General features: G+C 39.6%; 1 protein-coding gene across 8 annotated transcripts in view; it reads right to left on the reverse strand.

Moving 5' to 3' along the window:
- The window catches only part of MAST4 (microtubule associated serine/threonine kinase family member 4), a 562,656-nt gene that overhangs the window by 384,956 nt on the left and 159,217 nt on the right, over positions 1–18,483 (reverse strand). For all 8 annotated transcript variants that reach the window (XM_082457027.1, XM_082457026.1, XM_082457025.1 and 5 more), the window contains exon 2: positions 11,620–11,773. In XM_082457027.1, coding sequence (XP_082313153.1) covers positions 11,620–11,773 — 154 coding nt within the window. The remainder of the gene's footprint in view (positions 1–11,619; positions 11,774–18,483) is intronic.

Genomic DNA, 18,483 nt, shown 5'->3' on the forward strand with positions numbered 1-18,483 from the left:
AGGGTGCAATGCTGTGTGTGCACGCATACATGTGAACACATGATCAAAGTCCATGTATACACTTTACATGCATACATGCCTCTCCTTTGCAGGGACTTGGAAACTGGGAACTAAGGTACCTTAGGCAAAATTCTTACTCAAGTCTAACTTGGTGCAGTGTCAATAATTTACACAGTGATCATGACTCCACCTGTATTCTTATTCAGAAAAAGGGAAACAGATATTTAAATGGTAGCATTCTCTCTTTGTAAAGGTTTTACCCACCAGGGATCAAGTCAACAAGGAGTTAAAAAGCAAGGAGGGGACTTACTTTCAGCTCTCCCTTCAGGCCCTGTTGGGATGCAGGGGCCTGAGACAGTACTGTCAAAAAACAGAGAAATGATCCGGCTAGGCAGACGCAAGAAAATAAATTTAGCCCTGACAATATGCATTGATTAAGTACTTGAATGACAATGGAACATGACAATGACAAATGCAGGCTACCACCACCAGAGTCATTAATACAGCAGAAACACTAATTTTTACCAATCTTTAAACATCCCGGTTGGTGGCATTTGCATTTCTTTGCCTACTCTTTTTTCCTGCCGAGATGACAAAAAGTCAGCTTCATTTTCGGTTTCCATCCAGGAAGTTAAAAAAAAAAAAAAAGTCTACATTCCTGATCTTTGATTAGCCCCTGAAAATGAGTTTTAAACAAGAGATGGATGGCCTGGTGTGCTCAGTTTCAGAGGACAGGACGTCACTGCAAGGCTCCTCCAGGGGAGAAGGTGGGCTTCCTTGCTCAACAGTGGAGAAAGGATGTAAGTATAAAGGGAGAAAATGAAGGAAAACCAGTCTCTGCAAAGACACCCCCATCCCTCATCTTGGCAGCTATAAGTATTCACTATGCAAGGTCAAAGCGACCTTGAGAGTATCTGGTCCAACGCACTCATTTTACAAATGAGGAAACTGAGAATCAGAAATGAAGGCATAGCTACTTAGCGGTTGACTTGGGACAAGAATCTGGGCCTCAGATCCCCACTTCAGGCCCTTCTCATTACACCTCGAAAAATCGGTACAGGAGTTGTCGAGACGCTATCCCCACCCAGACAAGTCACTTGCTTTCCCATCTTTAAACCCCATTCAGTGTAACTCAGGTATTCCATTCTCCTTCGGCTCTGCATCCCCCCCAATCACTGTTTTCCGGAGGACGTATGTGTGGTCCAATGTACTGATTCCAGTACATGTGCAGTTAGCACCCACATGCACCTCTGTGCAGCTGCACTGCAGTTGGATTGTATATAAGAAAATGTCACCACGAGAGCCGGCTACCTACGTCCAACTTCCTACGTGGGTTCCAGTGTGGCAGGAAACGGCAGCACCCACCATCTTCCTTGCCTTCCCCGACCTTACCTCCCCTTCCCCAATAACTCAAAGAGCGCTATAGGTGGGATTTAATAGTTGATACTAATTTCCAATTATTTAAATTCATGTTTCATATTCTTAACTGTAATACAATCAATTCAACTTTTGTGGCTTTCTCATTTATGCTGAAGAGTCACGGGGATCTAAGACCACGGCATCTCTTAAAGACGATACATATACAAAACTGAGAAGACAAGCTTGGAATCAGCATGCTTTTCAGAACCTACAAGTACACAACGCATGAAGGAGAGGAAAACCATGTCCTGCCATACCCAGGCCTCGGTCTATCCTATCAGCATTAAACAGATTTTCAGGCAAGTCCTAGGAAAAAACTGGGGGAAAAAGAAGGAAAATGATTATGCTCCTTAAAAAAATTTAACCCCTTGATAAAATGCTTTAAAAAAAACCTGAAATCAATTTTCTATTCTAAATAAAATTTTAAGAACAAACAAATTTTTGAGATATGGATTCAATAAACTCATTTTCTTCAATCAGGAATAACAGAAGTCCATTATTTATAGAATCACCCTAGAACACAAGAAATAAGGGGGAGAGACAGAGAGAAAGAGAAACAGAGAGAGAACACTGGGAGAGAGAAAAACTGTTTTGGGGATCCTAATATTCATACATCTTTGGTTTGTTTCTATTAAGTTTCTTCTTTAGCCTAATCGGTATAGAGAACTTCCTTATATATTTGGACACACACAACCGTCAAAATAAGGCCAGCAAAAACTTTAAATGACCACTAGACACTCTCTTCTTTGGAGTACTTGGAAGAATTTCAGTCACTGGGTTTGATCACATCCAACATACCCAGCCTAAGGTCAAGAAGGCCAACTTATTTTGCAGGTGATAATGGTTTAGCTGTATCTCAGTATGCAACTGATGTTCCTACCCTAGCAATCTTAAAATTCTGTGTCACAATGATTTAAGGCCCAAGTTACCTTTTGCCTCACAGAAGGCGCTTCAAGAAACTTAAATCAGGTCTTCCAGCAACAACATCTTCTTAATTAACACTCAGGACTAATTTTAAGTCCTTCAAACTCTATCTGGTACAGAACTGAAAAACGGATTTCTGAACAGCCGGACTCGCGGATGTAGCACGGCTCCCAGAAGTCTCTGGAGCTCCTGCACACATCAAAGCAAACAGCCCAGTCTCTCATCTGACTCTCGGTATAAGAGCAGCACATTCGAGTCCTCATGTCTTCATTTAGACTCTTTCCTTGATTCTCCTCTCACGCCTGACATCACCTCCTGGGATGCTTTCATTGGCGCCAAATGTCTGAAGGAGAGATCTGAGCTTCAAATAGGACTCTGCAGCCCGGTTCTGAACAAGGTGGCCACTTGGCAATTTCCAAGCAGCAGGTGACCAGGGGCCTGGGAACCACCAAGTGATGCTCCCCCGTCAGTGGGAGCAATGACTCATGGGTAAGCCATCTGCATGGGCAATGAGCTACAGCAGAGGGCCCCCGGACAGACAGCCACTGGGAGGCAGCATCTGCCAAAGGAGCTGGCTAGCAGCTGCATGTCCCATTAAGGCGGAGTCTCAGGAGATCTTCCTACGCTGACAAGGAGATACTACAAACACAAAATACATCTACATTGCCATCTTCTAATTAGAACACCTAGATAGCAAACAAAATATCCAGACTTAAGCTGACATAGGCACAGTGAAAACAGCAAGTGGTTTTAAAGGCTACTTAAATCATGCACCCTCACCAGAAAGAAGATGCTAATGGATTTGCCTCTTGATCGCTTGGTGACTCAGAAAAAATAGGTAGAGACACTCTCCAGACTCATAAACCACTGTGAAGGAAGTACACAATGTTACAAGTTCTAAAACAGAACACTAAAGCCACGTAAAAGAATTCCTGCCCCAAGTTATATGCCCTCAGCGTAGAAAATTTGTAAGTATTGAGAAATAGTAAAACAAATAGAAGCCAGATGTTTTTAAGCCAGTAAAACCCTAAGTGTGAATTATCTAGGTTCTTTTTCCTGTTGGCCAAAAGCCAAGAATCCAAATTGAGAGCATCATTGCCTTTACAACAACTGTAAAGACCTTTACCCTTTAAAAGTTTTAAAACTTGCCAGATTTCAAAATATGAACATATCCGTCATCCTTCATGGGCTGGTTAAGTCGAACAGCCCACCCACTGCTCGGTCCACAGTCCCACCACACTTCCCAGCTCCCATGGGCTTTGGCTCTGCCCCTGGAGAATCCCAGGCTGGGCACCAAAACCCCCTGACTCTTATACAGCTCAGCTCCACCCTCCCCATGGCTCTCCTGAGTGACCCTGGACCAGGTCCCTCTGCTATGTTCTGTGGAACTGACGTTCCCAGTTCACAAATTTCCCTGGTGTCTTAACATTTCCCTCAAACATGTACACTGACTCCACTTTCAGTTCATGATCACAGACCTTGAATGGGTTGTCAGTGCTTCCAAGAAACCCTACTACATTTATAGTCTGCCTTCCTATTCTCTAAGAACATTTCAGACTTCCTTCTCTAGTCAATTCCCATATAACCCTCCCGAAGCCCACCCAGATATCTCATAATGCACTGAGAAGCGAAGCCACTAAATCAATTCAACTACCGGCTTTTTTATGAAAAGAAAATTTATTAAAATCACTGATCTGGAAAGGGAATATTTTAAAATTAAACTTATTTTGAAGTAACTGTGGGTTTGCATGCAGTTGTAAGAAATAATGCAGAGAGCTCCAGGTATCCTTTACCCAGTGTCCCTCAATGGTAACATCTTACAAAACTATGGTGTACAATCACAACCCCGATAAATGACATTGCTACAGTCAAGATACAGAACATTTCCACCACTGCAGAATCCCTCATGTTGCCCGCTCATAGCCACACCTACTTCCTTCCCATGTCCTCCTCCTTAAGTCCTGACAACCACTAATCAGTTCTCTACTTCTATAATTTTGTCATTTCAAGAATATGATATAGAAATGGAATTACACAGCATGTAACCTCTTGGGTTTTTTTGGTTTTGTTTTTGTTTTTTAACTCAGCCTAATTCTTTGGAGATTCACCCAGGTTGTCACGTGCATCACCTGCCTATCAGTAAACAAAGGATGGTGCAGCCATCAAGCCAGCAGTCACTGCAGCTGCCTGCCAACTGTGTACCCTGAGGGAATTCAGGGTGGAGAAAAGCAGGATTCTGGCCCTAGATAGTGAAGCTGCACATCAAAGGAATGATTTCACTGAGTCCAGACTCTTGCTTCTTCCCATACACAGAAAAGCGCTAAATTCGTTAACTTGAGATGTGTGTTTTTCTTTAACCAACAGTAATCTTTGGATGTCCCTACTACCTGTGTTTGTTGTTGTTGTTTCCGAAAACTGTTAAATATCCCGGCTTCTTCCTTACCTCTTCGCAGCAGTTCCTCAGAGCTATCTGACAGGCAGGCTGCCTCCCAGGTTTAAGTCCTCAGCAAGTCCATCGAATTAAACATAGTTCTCAACTTTTAGGTTGTGCTTTTTTCTTTTTTTTTTTTCAGTAGACAATTGGTAGTTTGCTCCTTTTTATTGCTGAGTAGTATTTCATGGTATAGATGTACCTACACTACCTGCTTTTGCATCCATTTTCTCCTCCTTCCTCCTGTTACAATGAAGGAAGTACCTCTCTCCCTGCCAAGGCCAACCGTTTGACATGTGCTCCGGATACCCTGCCAGGTGCTTCCACAGCACTTGACTTCTCTGGTTATCATCTGTTTCTTCTGAACCATCCTCAACACCTTACAAACATGCCTGCCTGGTACCCACATTACGATGGTCCCCTCTGACCCCTCATGCCCTTCCAGCTCACATTCGTTTTCTCTAGTCTCTTATAACTGGACAACTTCTCAAAAGAGCTATCTACACTCTCATCAACACATCAGCTACCTTGAGGTCCTTCATTACTGTTTGCTCCTAAGCCAGTTCACTCTAGCCGCCATCCACACTTCAGCACCCTCCTCCTCAAGGTTTGCAGTGACTTACACTGCTGAATCCCATGACAACTTCTTGTTCTCATCTTACTGTCTTAGATGAAGCCAATCCTTTCCTTCTCAAAATGTGACTCTTGCTTCTGTTACTGCACAGTCCTTCCCGGACATTCCGATTTAACATGCCCCACAGGCGTTTCAGACCTCACATACTGAAAACTAATCACACCCAATTTCTTTATTAAAACCTATTTCTCAGTCTTCCCTGACTTTGTAAATGCCATGTTTCCCTTGCCTCTTGTGTAGCTGGACTCAGAGGCCACAGTCCAGCAGGGACCATACTTCCTAGCACTCCCCCAACAGTAGCACCAGCCTTGAATTTGGCTCTGACCACGTGACAGGATCTTGCCAAACAAATGCGAATGGAAATAAAGTGTGTCTCTTCCAGGATGGGACTTTTAGGAAGTCAGAAAAGTTCTTCTTCTCTTTCCACTTCTACCAGCTGGAAGCAGAGTGTGGAGGCCATAAAGAAGAGCCAGAGGAGAAGGTGGAAGGAATGCGGGTCCCTAACTCACCAGGAGGGAGAGAGCTGCCTGATAACCCACAACACTTACATGAGCTAGAAATACGTGACAACTGTGTTAAGCCCCACACATTTTTTGGTTTGCTTGCTCTAGCACGTGGTATTATCCTAATACACACCATTTTTACGTAGGCATTCTTTTGATGGTATTACAACCATGAAGAAATCCAGAGCATATACCAGAGTATTCAGGTGCAATATTTACTGAATACCAAGGCTACCTATAGCATAGTTACGTTTCAGGTAAATTTGTTTTAATCTAAATTCTGTCAGACTTGCCCACTAAGCTAAGGAGGCCTTTAGGATGAGAAACCCATTAAACTCTACACAGCACTGAAACAGAATAGCCTTCAAGTTAATTTTAAAGAAAAGAATGTTTTCTGGCATTGTGGGGTTTGTTTTTCCTTTCCCTCTTGAAGTAAAATTCATTCTGAAATGTGTTTTTTTGAATTTTCAGATGTTATCCCCAACAAGCAGGAAAAATCTCTCAAGTTTTTCCCCCAGATAGAATACAACGATGCTAACAGTTTTAGAAGTTCTAATTTATACTGTCTACAAAGTTGATTTCCTATTATTGTGTGCAAGTGACACACATACAAAGATTCCTCTTTGTTTTACATTCCAAACAACCCAAATATGTTTTGAAAAACACAATTCTCTGCATAAGAAAAAGAAGTCTTCCTTCATTTTCTGCGTGTTAGGGCTACAACACACAAACATCACAGCTGTGGAATGCAGGAGTAGGATTCAGGGCAATCTTTTTTTTTTTTTTTTAAACATCTTTATTGGAGTATAATTGCTTTACAATGGTGTGTTAGTTTCTGCTTTATAACAAAGTGAATCAGCTATACATATATATATATACCCATATCTCCTAAGGCAATCATTTGCATATCAAGAAGCCAGGAGTCAAGATCCTGAGGTTCTGCCCTTCATTCTGCAGCTTCCTTGCTGTGAACTGTCAGGCACATTACCACTTAGTCATGCCCAGATTTAAGAATCCATATGATTTGAATAACGCTTCTATTCCTCATCAGGGGGCTCCAAAGCTCAGTCAATGTTTACACGATGCTTCTGGGTGCCTATTTAGCAAACTGCGGGCCATGAAGATATAAAACATCATCAGCTTCAAAAAAGAAAAAAAAATAATCCAGGCAGGGATGGGCATGGTGAACACTAGGTCTGTTGTTTAAATGCCAGCCCTGCGTAAAAGGTACTGGTTGTTTTTTCCTCTGATCTAATACTCTTAGTCATCCAAAATTTTAGTTGAGGAAGAAAATGTCAAAAGTTCCATCAAGGGTTTCTGCATGGTAGAATTATGGGCTTACGGCTTTTTTCTTTATGGTGCTCTGTATTTTCTAAACTGTCCACATTGAACACATATTACTTTCTTAATTGAAAAATAGGTAAATGTAAATATTTTCACTCTGTAAGATTGTGTTTAAAGAGAGACGAAAGCTAACTATGTCAGACTGAACTATTGGTGCCAATTCTTCGCTTCCCCCCAGGAGTGTTATAGATCTGCATCTTTGCCAAGGTATCATGGTGGGTGGAACACGCCTCTGCCCGTTGATGCTGGGCTTGGCCATGTGACTTGCTTTGGCCAATGGAAAGTTAGCAGACATGGTGCCTGCAGAGGCTTGAAACCTGCCTGTGCAGGTGGACGTGCACACGCTTGCTCCTGTCTCTTACCAGGGGAACATAATACCTTGGGTAGCTTCTGGCTCAAGGAAGAGGAGAGACACATGGAGCAGATCTAGACCCAGACTGCATCCTAGAACCAATCACAGCAGAGCCCAGCTAAATAACCCAAAACCCAGGTGACCTGCAGCCACACGAGAAAAAAGGGAATATGTATTGTTGTCTGATAGTGAAACTTTGTGGTTATGTAGCATTACTGTTGTCAACTGGTATACCACCTAATACCACAAAAAACCTCAGGGGCAAAAGTAACTCATGGATTGAATTGCAGGGTATAAAAACGGCCATGTAGCAACCTTCACTTGCCCAATTATAAAAGGGACCAAGTCAACCATAATCCCAGTTTGAGAAAACTCTTCAGTAGACAGGAATTGTTTTCCTTCCTCTCATTAAATATATAATTATTTAATTACAATTATATTAAGTCCTATGAAAAGATGAGTCCATTCAACAATGAGATTTCACATTAAAAATATATTGTGAGTTTTTCAATGTTAAAACGTATTTTTTCACAACATGATTTAATGTTTATAATTGTTTTCCACTTTATGTGTATACCATATTATGTTTCACCAGTATTCTTTTGCCAGATATCTAGATTTTAGATAATATGCGATTTTAATTATTATAAGTGGTGCCGCTCTAAACATAACTAAACTTAATTCTCTACACATATTCATGACTATTTCCTTGTGATGAAATCTGAGGAACAGAAAGGCTGGATTAAGGAATATGTAAATTTTAAAGTTTTTAATATGTCTTAATTGTCTAGTTTTAATTTACTTTTGTAATTAATGGACCAGGATCCATACAGATTGAGTCAGCCCCAGATATTAACTGAGCACCAATTTTCCAATTAATTGAAAAAAAAAATTACTCCAACTAATCCTGCTGGAATATATTGAAAACCTATTGGGTACCAGCTGTGCTAGGCACAGTGTAGTGGCCACAAGTACAGACTGTGGAGCCACAACACCTGGGTTCAAATCTTGGCTCTGCTGTTTCTGAGCATCGTGATCTGTGCAACCCATCTGTGCCTCAGTGTTCTCATCTGTAAAATGGGTATAAGAGTGCCTCCCTCATAAGTGCACAGAGATGTTGTAAGGATTAAATAAGTCAATAAATGTAATTCCCTAAAAGCTGTGCCTGCCACATAGTAAAGTCTTCATGTCAGCTGTCATTAGGGATGAATAGATGAAAAGGTCACAGACCTTCCTCTCAAAGACCTAAGAGTTTAGTGAAACTTATACAGGCTAATTGGGTGGCAAAATTTTCAAACTATAAATTAAGCCTTCACATAGTCTTTGTTTCAAAGAAAACAGTAGAAAACTGCTAAAGGAAAACAAACCTTGGAATAAAACAAAGTTAAACAATAGGAAGGTGGCTGGTCTTTAAGTTACAGAAACTATCAGGCACAAACTTATGAAGTCAAAACCAGTTTGACATAAGTTTAGCAACAAGGTCTATTCCAAGGGAAGATCATATGTGATTATTTACAGTTGCCTAAAACTAGTGGAAACCATGTTTCTTAATGATCAGAAATGATGCTTTCTTCTCTCTGCTCTAATACCTGATACTAGCACAGTGCCTGACACAAAGCAGAAAATCAATTGATAAGGGTTTCAAATTGAGGTTCACAAGACCAAGTTACCCATAAACTGCAAAAATCCTAAATTCAATTTGTTATGCACACAATACTAATAGCCACCATTATTGGGCTAACTGCTTTGTATGTGTTACTTCATTAAATCCTGAGCTAAGCTATGTAGAAGACCAACTAAGAATGTTTTCTTCATATTCCAAAATCACTTTCAAGCTACTGTTGTTTAAAACAGGCTGATGTTCAAGAGATTTTTTTAAAAGCTCTCCTAAGGACTATTAAACATTTTTGAAAATTATCTGACCAAAAATTAATTACCTAAAATAATTTTATACGAAGCTAAATTGCAAAAGGCTAGCTAGAATTGCTAGAGCTGTTGAGATTTTGAAATGAGAATCAAGTTCAGCTTTTTTTTTTTTTAAAGCTAAAGGCCAAATTTCATGTTTCAGGTCATATATCTGCATCAAGAGCTATACCTTTGCATTATTTTAAAGTTTTAAGTAAACTGATTTAGCAAAAATTGGAGCAACCATTACTCTCCCCCTCCTATTGGTCAAAAATAGTTTAACCAAAGTAAGTAAATTCCCTAAGTGAAATTAGTAAGTAAGGGGTGAGCCTTTTAACCGTTAAGGTTTAATCTCCCCTGCTAAAAAACTAAGTGTTAGACTAAATCTTTAGGATCTCCTACTTAAAAAAGCAAATATTCTGCATTTATAGAAATGAAAGCAAAGAAAAATGTCCTAACAAGCATTAAAAGAACATCAGTAAAACTCAAGTGTGAACATTTGCCCTAATTTTAATGAAGTGCAGCAATTTTTTAATGAATTTTTTCCCCTTGGCCTGAAGTCAGCTTCACCCTATACCTCAGCAGTGTGCCACAGTGGGTCACATGTTCTAGACTCTGCTGATCATGGTACAGAAGCATTTCTGCTCCCAGAAATTTTATCTCCAAAAAGTCAAAATCCATAATTCTCCAAAAAAATGAAGAACTCAACTTGTTTTCCAGGTCATTTATTAACTGGCAGACAAGACTGTCATATGTAGAGAAAACTTTACTGTTAAAAAACAATAAAGTTTCTTTAAAATATTTATATTTAGAGGAAAAATTAATCTAAAATGAAAAATAGAAATCTAACGTTTAGTGATTTAAAATTAAGTTCAACAACATGAAAATTTATATGGGAAATTATTTTTTTAAAAAACATGCTTTAAGTTATTTTAATTTGGCTATCTTTCAAGCCAATAAAAGTTATTTGTAGATTTTCTGGATTTTAATTTTTTAAGTAATTAAATTTTAACAACACAATTTAAAAATGGGTGAAAGGAAAAAAATGGGTGAAAAATTTAAATAAGCACTTCACAAAAGGAGAAATATGAATGTCCAATGAGCACATGAAAAGATGTTTGACATCATTTAGTCATCAAGAAAATACAAATTAAAACCAGAAAGTGATACGACTACTAACCCATTTAAATGGCTAGAATTTAAAAAAACTGGCAATACCACAGATGGGCAAGGATGCAGAGCAATTAGTTCACTCACCTGTTGCTGGTGGGAAAGTAAAATGGTACCATTTTGGAAACAGTTTGGCGGTTTCTTATGAGGTTCAACACACACTACTGATACACCTAACAACATAGATGCATCTTAAAAACATACTGAGCGAAAGAGGCCAGACACAAAAAAGCATGCAATGTATGATTCCATTAGTATAAAATTCTTAAGATAAATCTATAGTGACGAAAAGCAGCTCTGGGGTTGCCTGGGCCCAAAGAAGGGGCAAGGGAACATGTTATATCTTGACTTTGGTGGTAATTACACTGGTGTGTAAATTCGCTAAAACCCATCCACAGGTACACTTAGAATGGATACATTTTATTTTATGTAAATTATACTTCAGTAAAGTTTACTAATATAATCCTCAATTTAATGGCTCTCTGAATTGGATTAGGTTGTACCAAATGGTCTGTGGAGGGGCAGGCACATTCTAAGGGGCTGATTTTCACACAGGGAACTCCACTGTCATTGGGGACACGCTACAGTTGTCCCCACCTATCCACAGGGATTGGTTTCAGGAATCTCACAGATGTTCAAGTCCCTTATATAAAATGACACCGTATTTGTTTATCAACTATGCATATACTCCCGGATACTTTAAGTCATCTTTAGATTACTCATAATACCTAATACAACGTAAATGCTGTGTAGATAGTTGCCAGCAGATGGCAAATTCAAGTTTTGCGTTAGGGAACTTTCTGGAATTTTTTTTTTTTTTAATATTTTCCATCTGTAGTTGGTTGAATCTATGGATGTGGAACCCGTGGATACAGAGGGCCAACTGTACTGTATAAATGTAACCCCCTCTCTTAAACAAGTCACCCATGCGACTCACCAGTCAGCGCACCCCCCAGGCTTCCCCGCCGCAGCTGTCTTCCATCCTCACTCAGCTGTCTTTTAAACTTCAGCGACTTTCCAGGGCCAGAAGCCACGTCTGGGTTGCTGCATTTCCGAAATGGCATGGGCGGAGGGGATAGTATGTGGTCAAGCTGCAGAGAGAAGGACAGCGGCATCACTTCCTGGGGACGTTCTCAACCAGAATGAAAGACACCGCACCCCTCCCCACCAGGCATACTTTCTTCCCTCTTTTCCTTCTCTAAACCCCTCTCTCCTAACACTGTTTTGAATTTGGCTGGTTTAGAGACTTCAGAGTTCCACTGTTGAGTCTTCCATCTGAAAGAGTATCTGGCTTGCTGCAAAACCTCCACTGCAGTGTTTTTCAAGCGAATTAGTGGGTCATGGCGTATTAGTGGATCATGAAATCAAGTTTAGTATATGGTGACCAGCAAAACAGAAATTATCAGAGTCCAGTGAAGGAAGGAAAAGAATCATTTCATGAAATGGTTAAGTTATACATGTATGGGTGTGTATCCAGAGTCATTATGTAAAATATATCTTTCTGTGGGCCATGATCCTCCTAAAAAAATGAAGAATATCGCTCTATAGATTCTACAGAGAATCCATAGATCACTTTAGTTGTTCACAAAAGAAAATTCACAAGCTTTTGGTGCTCACAAATATACGTAGGGAAGGGAACTTTCTAAGCACCACAGCCTTTAATGGAAATCAATACGTCCTGATATCACTTCACAGCTTTTTAAAAGAAATCCTGTCACAAGAGTCATAGAAACCAAAGTCACTTCAAAAGACAGCTTTCTACAAAAGAATCCCTTGTGTCACAACATTTATTTCAAGATCTGTCCTGCTTTCAGAAGAAAACCTCTCACACCTGCATAGGGCCCTATGTTTTATAATGTTCTCCTTCAAGTAAGTATATATGCAAGTATATGTGTCTAGATAGTTATTAAAGACAAAAATATTAATGTGCACATGCATATACCCAGATAGTTATTAAGAACAAAAATGAAGTACAAAAAATATTCATGGATATTCCAACTGCCACAGAAAAGAGCCAACTTCATAGAAATTTAAAAACAAACAAGAGTTGGGTAACACTGCTCAAAGCCAGGCATTTTTAGGGATGCTTCACTGAGATTTGTTTTGTTTTCCTGGGTAGGAAGAAGGTCATCTGCTTATACCTGTCAGAATTTTTTCAGATTAAGACTCTCATGGGTATATTTACAGGAAAAAGAAATTCAGGGATGAAGTCATCTATGTGTCTGTCTATGCCATGCAGCATATTTAAATCCATGGCACAAAAAGAAATTTGACCTTGCCTATGAGTAACTCCTCTCAAGCCGGTTGAAATGAAATAGACTACACTCACTCAGCTGTTACATGATGTCAACTCGCCCCCAAGCTCAGCTGTATTCATTAGTAACAGAACAGCTGGATTTCAAGCACTTGTCAATCAGTACCATCTGAAATTCATTGCCAGTCAGTATTTTACTGTATTTCATTGCCACTTAGTAGTTTAGTGAGAGGTCCTCAAGAAACTAGCGGTGCATCCACTCCAGGATCTGCCCTGATCAGCAGGAAAAAGGAATTGCAGATTGTACTCTTGGAAGTATTTGTCAGGGCTGCTGTTCATTACATCAGTGTCCTACTTAGAACGGCCTCCAAGAGCAAATTTCTGTCTAGTGTTAGACACTTTGCCCTTAAACCTTACAGACAATGAAATGTAGCAAGGGCACCTTAGACAGTAACACATCAGCTACTAGAAAATGCAGAACTCAGTCAGGGGTCCAAATGCAGTCAGTCCATTATACAATGCAGAGGTTAATTTTGCCTCTTTCTTAGCTCTATTTTATGCCCTTACCCCAGTTTTTTTTTTCTTTTTTCTGCCAATATTTTGGGGAAATCTTAAGGAAATTTGAAACAACAGAAAAGTTGTAAGATTAGTACAATAAAAACCATATTCCCTTGACCAGTGGTGAATTGTTAACTTCCGCCATGGCTTTTGCTCCTCTCCCTCTCTCTCTCTCCCCCTTTCTCTTTGCCCTACCACCCCTATAGTGAGAGTTAGTTGCAGACATTGTGGATTTTTACCCCTCAATACTTCGGCCTGCCTCTTCAGATAACAAGGACACTGTCTTAAATTCTCCTGCCCTGTATTAAATGTATTCTTCTAAGATGTCTCAAATCTTTTGTTATCAAGGGAAGTATAAATACTAGGCAAAAAATAAAATATCATGTAGACTTAATATTAAAAATTTGCTTTTACAGTGAAAGAAAAACATGTAGCCACAAGGTGGCAATGTGTCATAGACATTCAACAAAATGCTCCATAATCGCTACTACTCGCATAAATGCACCAAGAACCCCTCAGAATAACCAAATGAGTTAGGGTTCATTTCAGTTAGTCATTTTCTCTTAATTACTAGTGGCAGCTGCATTAAATGCAAATATTTATTGTTTAAGGTTCATCAACTTCTGCTACTTATTTTTCACCTGAAGTTAAATTTTTCAGCTTGTGGAATTATAATTAATTTCTCTGGGGAAGTTTGTTATATTGCCAATTAACAGAGGGTGAAAAAAATAAGCAGAGGAAAGAAGATAATTCCTAAGGAGGAATTATGTGATTTTCTTACATATTTCCAACAAAGCCATAAAAGACGTGAAACAAGTATAGAAGAAAGAGAAGGAAATCAAGGAGAAGGTGTAGGCAAATAAAAAAGAAAATCCATTTCACCACATATAGAGTCATAAGCTATTAGTCCATAAGCCAGAGTTTTTTAATTAGAATCACAACCCCTAGAGAGGAGTACTATTTTAAATCTGGCAAAATCGAGGCAGTGAACTGTGAGGGCTGCAAATGTTCCCAACACAATATAAGCAGAAAAACCCATAAGCATTGTGCCATATTCCAGGATCCCATTTTCTTCGTCACATCAAAATCACACTCCCAACAGCGCTCTCTCTAAATATATCATTTTTCCAAATTTGCTGTGTTGTCAGTCGCTCTACTTTTCTTTCTACAGTTAGTCAGAGCTTCTCAAAATGGTCCACTACAGCCTTGCAATTTATTTTTTTTGTCCTGATTCAAACACTCATGATCCCTTTAAAAACATTTCATCAGACCCTGGAGCTTAAGGCAGACAGTCAACATATCACTTCGGACACTGCCCTCTGAATGATTTCAGTTTAATGTTTTCCAACCTTTCCAAACTTCCAAAGTCTCCACACTACAAGGAATTCAACTAAAGACAGAGGTTGTCTTTACAACTTTCACTCATGTTCAAGGGCATCTAAGCCTGCATTCGTCATACTTGCTCTGAACACTTCTAATTTCCCTCAACAAGCAGTCAGTGGACTCCTGGAGAGCCAGACCCTACTCCGTTGTCACATACTCACCTAGCACGCCTCTAGCCACAAAGTATCCTGGACTGAAACATGTTCTCTGTACTTCATTCGCTGATGGCAAGCATTGATTCGTGGTAGACTAGCTTTCCTCAAAACTACCTACCTTTAGTTTTCTTAACCGCTTTTAGCTCCAATAGCCACAAAACAGTTTGAAAAGGTGCATTTGCATATTACTGAATTTGGAAGTCAGACAGACAGGGACCAACCTTACCTCTTACAGGTAAGCAACCTCTCTTGCTAGCAGTTTTTTTTTTTTAATTGAAGTATAGTTGATTTACAATGTTTCAGGTATAACAAAGTGATTCAGTTAAACACAGACGCACACACACATACATATACACACACATATGTGTATATATACACACACTCTTTATCAGATTCTGTCCCATTATGTTATTACAAGCTATTGAATATAGTTCCCTGTGCTATACAGTATGTCCTTGTTGTTTACCTATTTTATATATAGTAGTATGTATTTGTTAATCCCAAATTCCTAATTTATCCCTCCTACCTCCTTTCCCCTTTGGTATCCGTAAGTCTGTTTTCTATGTCAGTGAGTCTGTTTCATCATTTTTTAGATTCCATATATAAGTGATATCATATGATATTTGCCTTTATCTGACTTACCTCACTTAGTATGATAATCTCTAGGTCCAACCATGTTGCAGCAAATGGCATTATTTCATTCTTTTTTATGGCTGAGTAACACTATTCCATTGTATATATACCACATAATCTTTATCTATTCATCCGTCGATGGACAGTTAGGTTACTTCCATGTCTTGGCAATTGTTAATAGTGCTGCTATGGACATTGGGGTCCATGTATCTTTTCAAATTAGAGTTTTTGTCTTTTCCATATATATGCCCAGGAGTGGGATTGCTGGAACATGATAACTCTATTTCTGTTTTTTTAAGGCACCTCCATACTGTTCTCCATAGTGGCTGCACTGACTTACATTCCCACCAACAGTGTAGGAGGGTTCCCTTTCCTCCACACCCCCTACATACAGCATTTATTATTTATAGACATTTTGATGATGGCCATTCTGACTGGTGTGAGGTGATGCCTCATTGTAGCTTTGATTTGCATTTCAGTAATAATTTTGCTAGCAGTTTATCACAGGAAACATGTAAGCGTCCTAGAGAACAAACGGCGTACACAATTACTGTAAGTCTGATCCAGACTTGGGGAAAAGTTTCCAAAATTACCAGTCCTACAGAAATGCTAATCACCAGAAATCTATATCTATCTTCTATATTGATCATCTCCAACCATTGTTTGCTGTTTTACAGCTATCAGGGTAAGTAAAACAGAAGAGTCCACCACAATTACACTGTGGCTTCTGCCATCAGTGAATATGAATTAAAGCCAAATCATCTACAAGACTGGGTCTTATATTGTTTAGTGTCTCTGCCATCACCACCACAACCACTACCACTGTCTCCAAACATGGACCATGTGTTTCTTCTATGGCTATACCCCACAGTTTCATCCATCTCTTTCTAAAAAGGCATATTATAACTTTCGATGAACACTGAACTTGCAGCCTTCTTAACTGACAGTTTTCTCCGGCCTCATCTCCAGACACTTTCCTGCCCAAGCACACAAGTTCTCTCATTTACATGTTCACATAACCATTGTTATTTGGAAACTAAAGAGATTTCTCCAACTTCAGTAAATGGCAACTCCTTTTGTCTAGCTTCTCAAGTCACAAACCTTACACTTATTCTAAACTTCTCTTTCTTATTCTATAGCTGATCAGCAAATCCCCTAACTCAACCTCTAAAATATACCCAGAACCCAATCACTTCACCACTTTTACTGCTACCACTCCTGTCTCTGCCTTCCGGATCTCTCTTGAACTAGCCTCCCAATAGATCTCTTTGCTTCCATCCTACTCTCAGCACAGCAGCCAGTGACCCTTCTAAAACATGAGCCAGATGCTCCAGATCCTCTGCTTGGAGTCCTCCCATGACTTCCCCTTCACCCAGAACAAAATCCGAAGTCTTCACAACGCCCTACAAGGTCCTACCACCTCTACCTCCATCTCCCTGAACCCAGCTCCTACTACTCCACTCACTCCACTTCCGTCTGTGGCCGGACCTCAAAAGCCCCAGGCATCTCCCCACCCAGGACCTTTACACTGATTACTTCCTCTACCTGGGATACACTCCAGTTATTAGCTACCATGTTCCACCCCGTCCTAAAGGTCTCTATTAAAAGGTTACTCTTTTGCGGGGGGCTTTCTCTAATGGCCCTACGTAAAAGTGTTACTGAACACAAGTTTGTGTGCCCCATGTACAGTGAAGTCAAATAAACTGAAATATTGGCATTTGGAGCAGAGAAAGGTTTATTGCTCGGCCAAGCAAGGAAAATGGGTGGCTCATGCTCAAAAAACCCAAACTCCCTGAAGGGTTTCAGCAAAGCATGTTTAAAGGCAAGGTGAGGGAGGGGTATCCCAGGGTTTGTCATCAGACCATGCACAGTTCTCTGATTGGGTGATGGTAATCAATCCTTAGGTGCCAGAAGATCTGGGGGCTATGAGCTCATGATCATCAAGCAGTTCATTTCTTCCATTTGGTGGTGGTTTTAGCATCTGAAAAACTCAGGAAATATACATCAGATACTATCATCTAGGTACTTCAGAGAGGAGGTAAAGCAGAGGATATGGGGGAGAATTCTGTCCTGGGAAGGTCCCATAGGGTCCTGCTTGGTTACAAAGGGTAGGCCCATCACTTTTTTCCCTTTTCAAATTTTTCACCTTAGCATCTATCACTACAAACATGTTACACCTTTTATATTTGTTTATTGTCCTTCTTCTCCCACTAGAATGTAAGTTACATGAAATTACATACTACTCTGTTTTGCCCACCATTCGTCCACTGCTCTACTTAAAAGGCACCTTATAAATATTTGTTGAGAGAACAAATTGCAAATCTCTGGTATTTAGATTAAACAAAAAATTTAAAAAAACATATGCAATATAGGATTTTGATTACTGGAAAAAAACAGGATCAACTTATAATATTAAATGTTACTCAAGGTAAAAATGCTAAAGGGAGCCTAGCATTTTGACAAAGTTGAACACTTCATATATGAAAAAGACCCTTAGCTTAGAGCAAATGGCATCTTTTCAAAGAATCTTTTCTATATACAAACTAATATGCTAATTTTCGAACACTGCTATCTCTGAAGGTGATTCCTAAATAATGAATTATTCGACCTTTTAAATCTATCCTAACTAGCATAATCACTGTGTCTATCAGCTCCTCCTTTCAGAAATTCCTTATTCATTCCCAAGATGTGGCACCTGCATTTTAAAGGCCCATCCAGAATGCATGTGCCCTAAGGCCAAAGTTCATTAGTTCACAGGGATCACCGCACACATAATAGGGTCTGACAGTAAAGTCTTTTTTATGCTAAAAAAAGAGAG

This window comes from Balaenoptera physalus (genome assembly GCF_965194825.1).
Source record: "Balaenoptera physalus genome assembly, chromosome: 3".
NCBI lineage: Eukaryota > Metazoa > Chordata > Mammalia > Artiodactyla > Balaenopteridae > Balaenoptera > Balaenoptera physalus.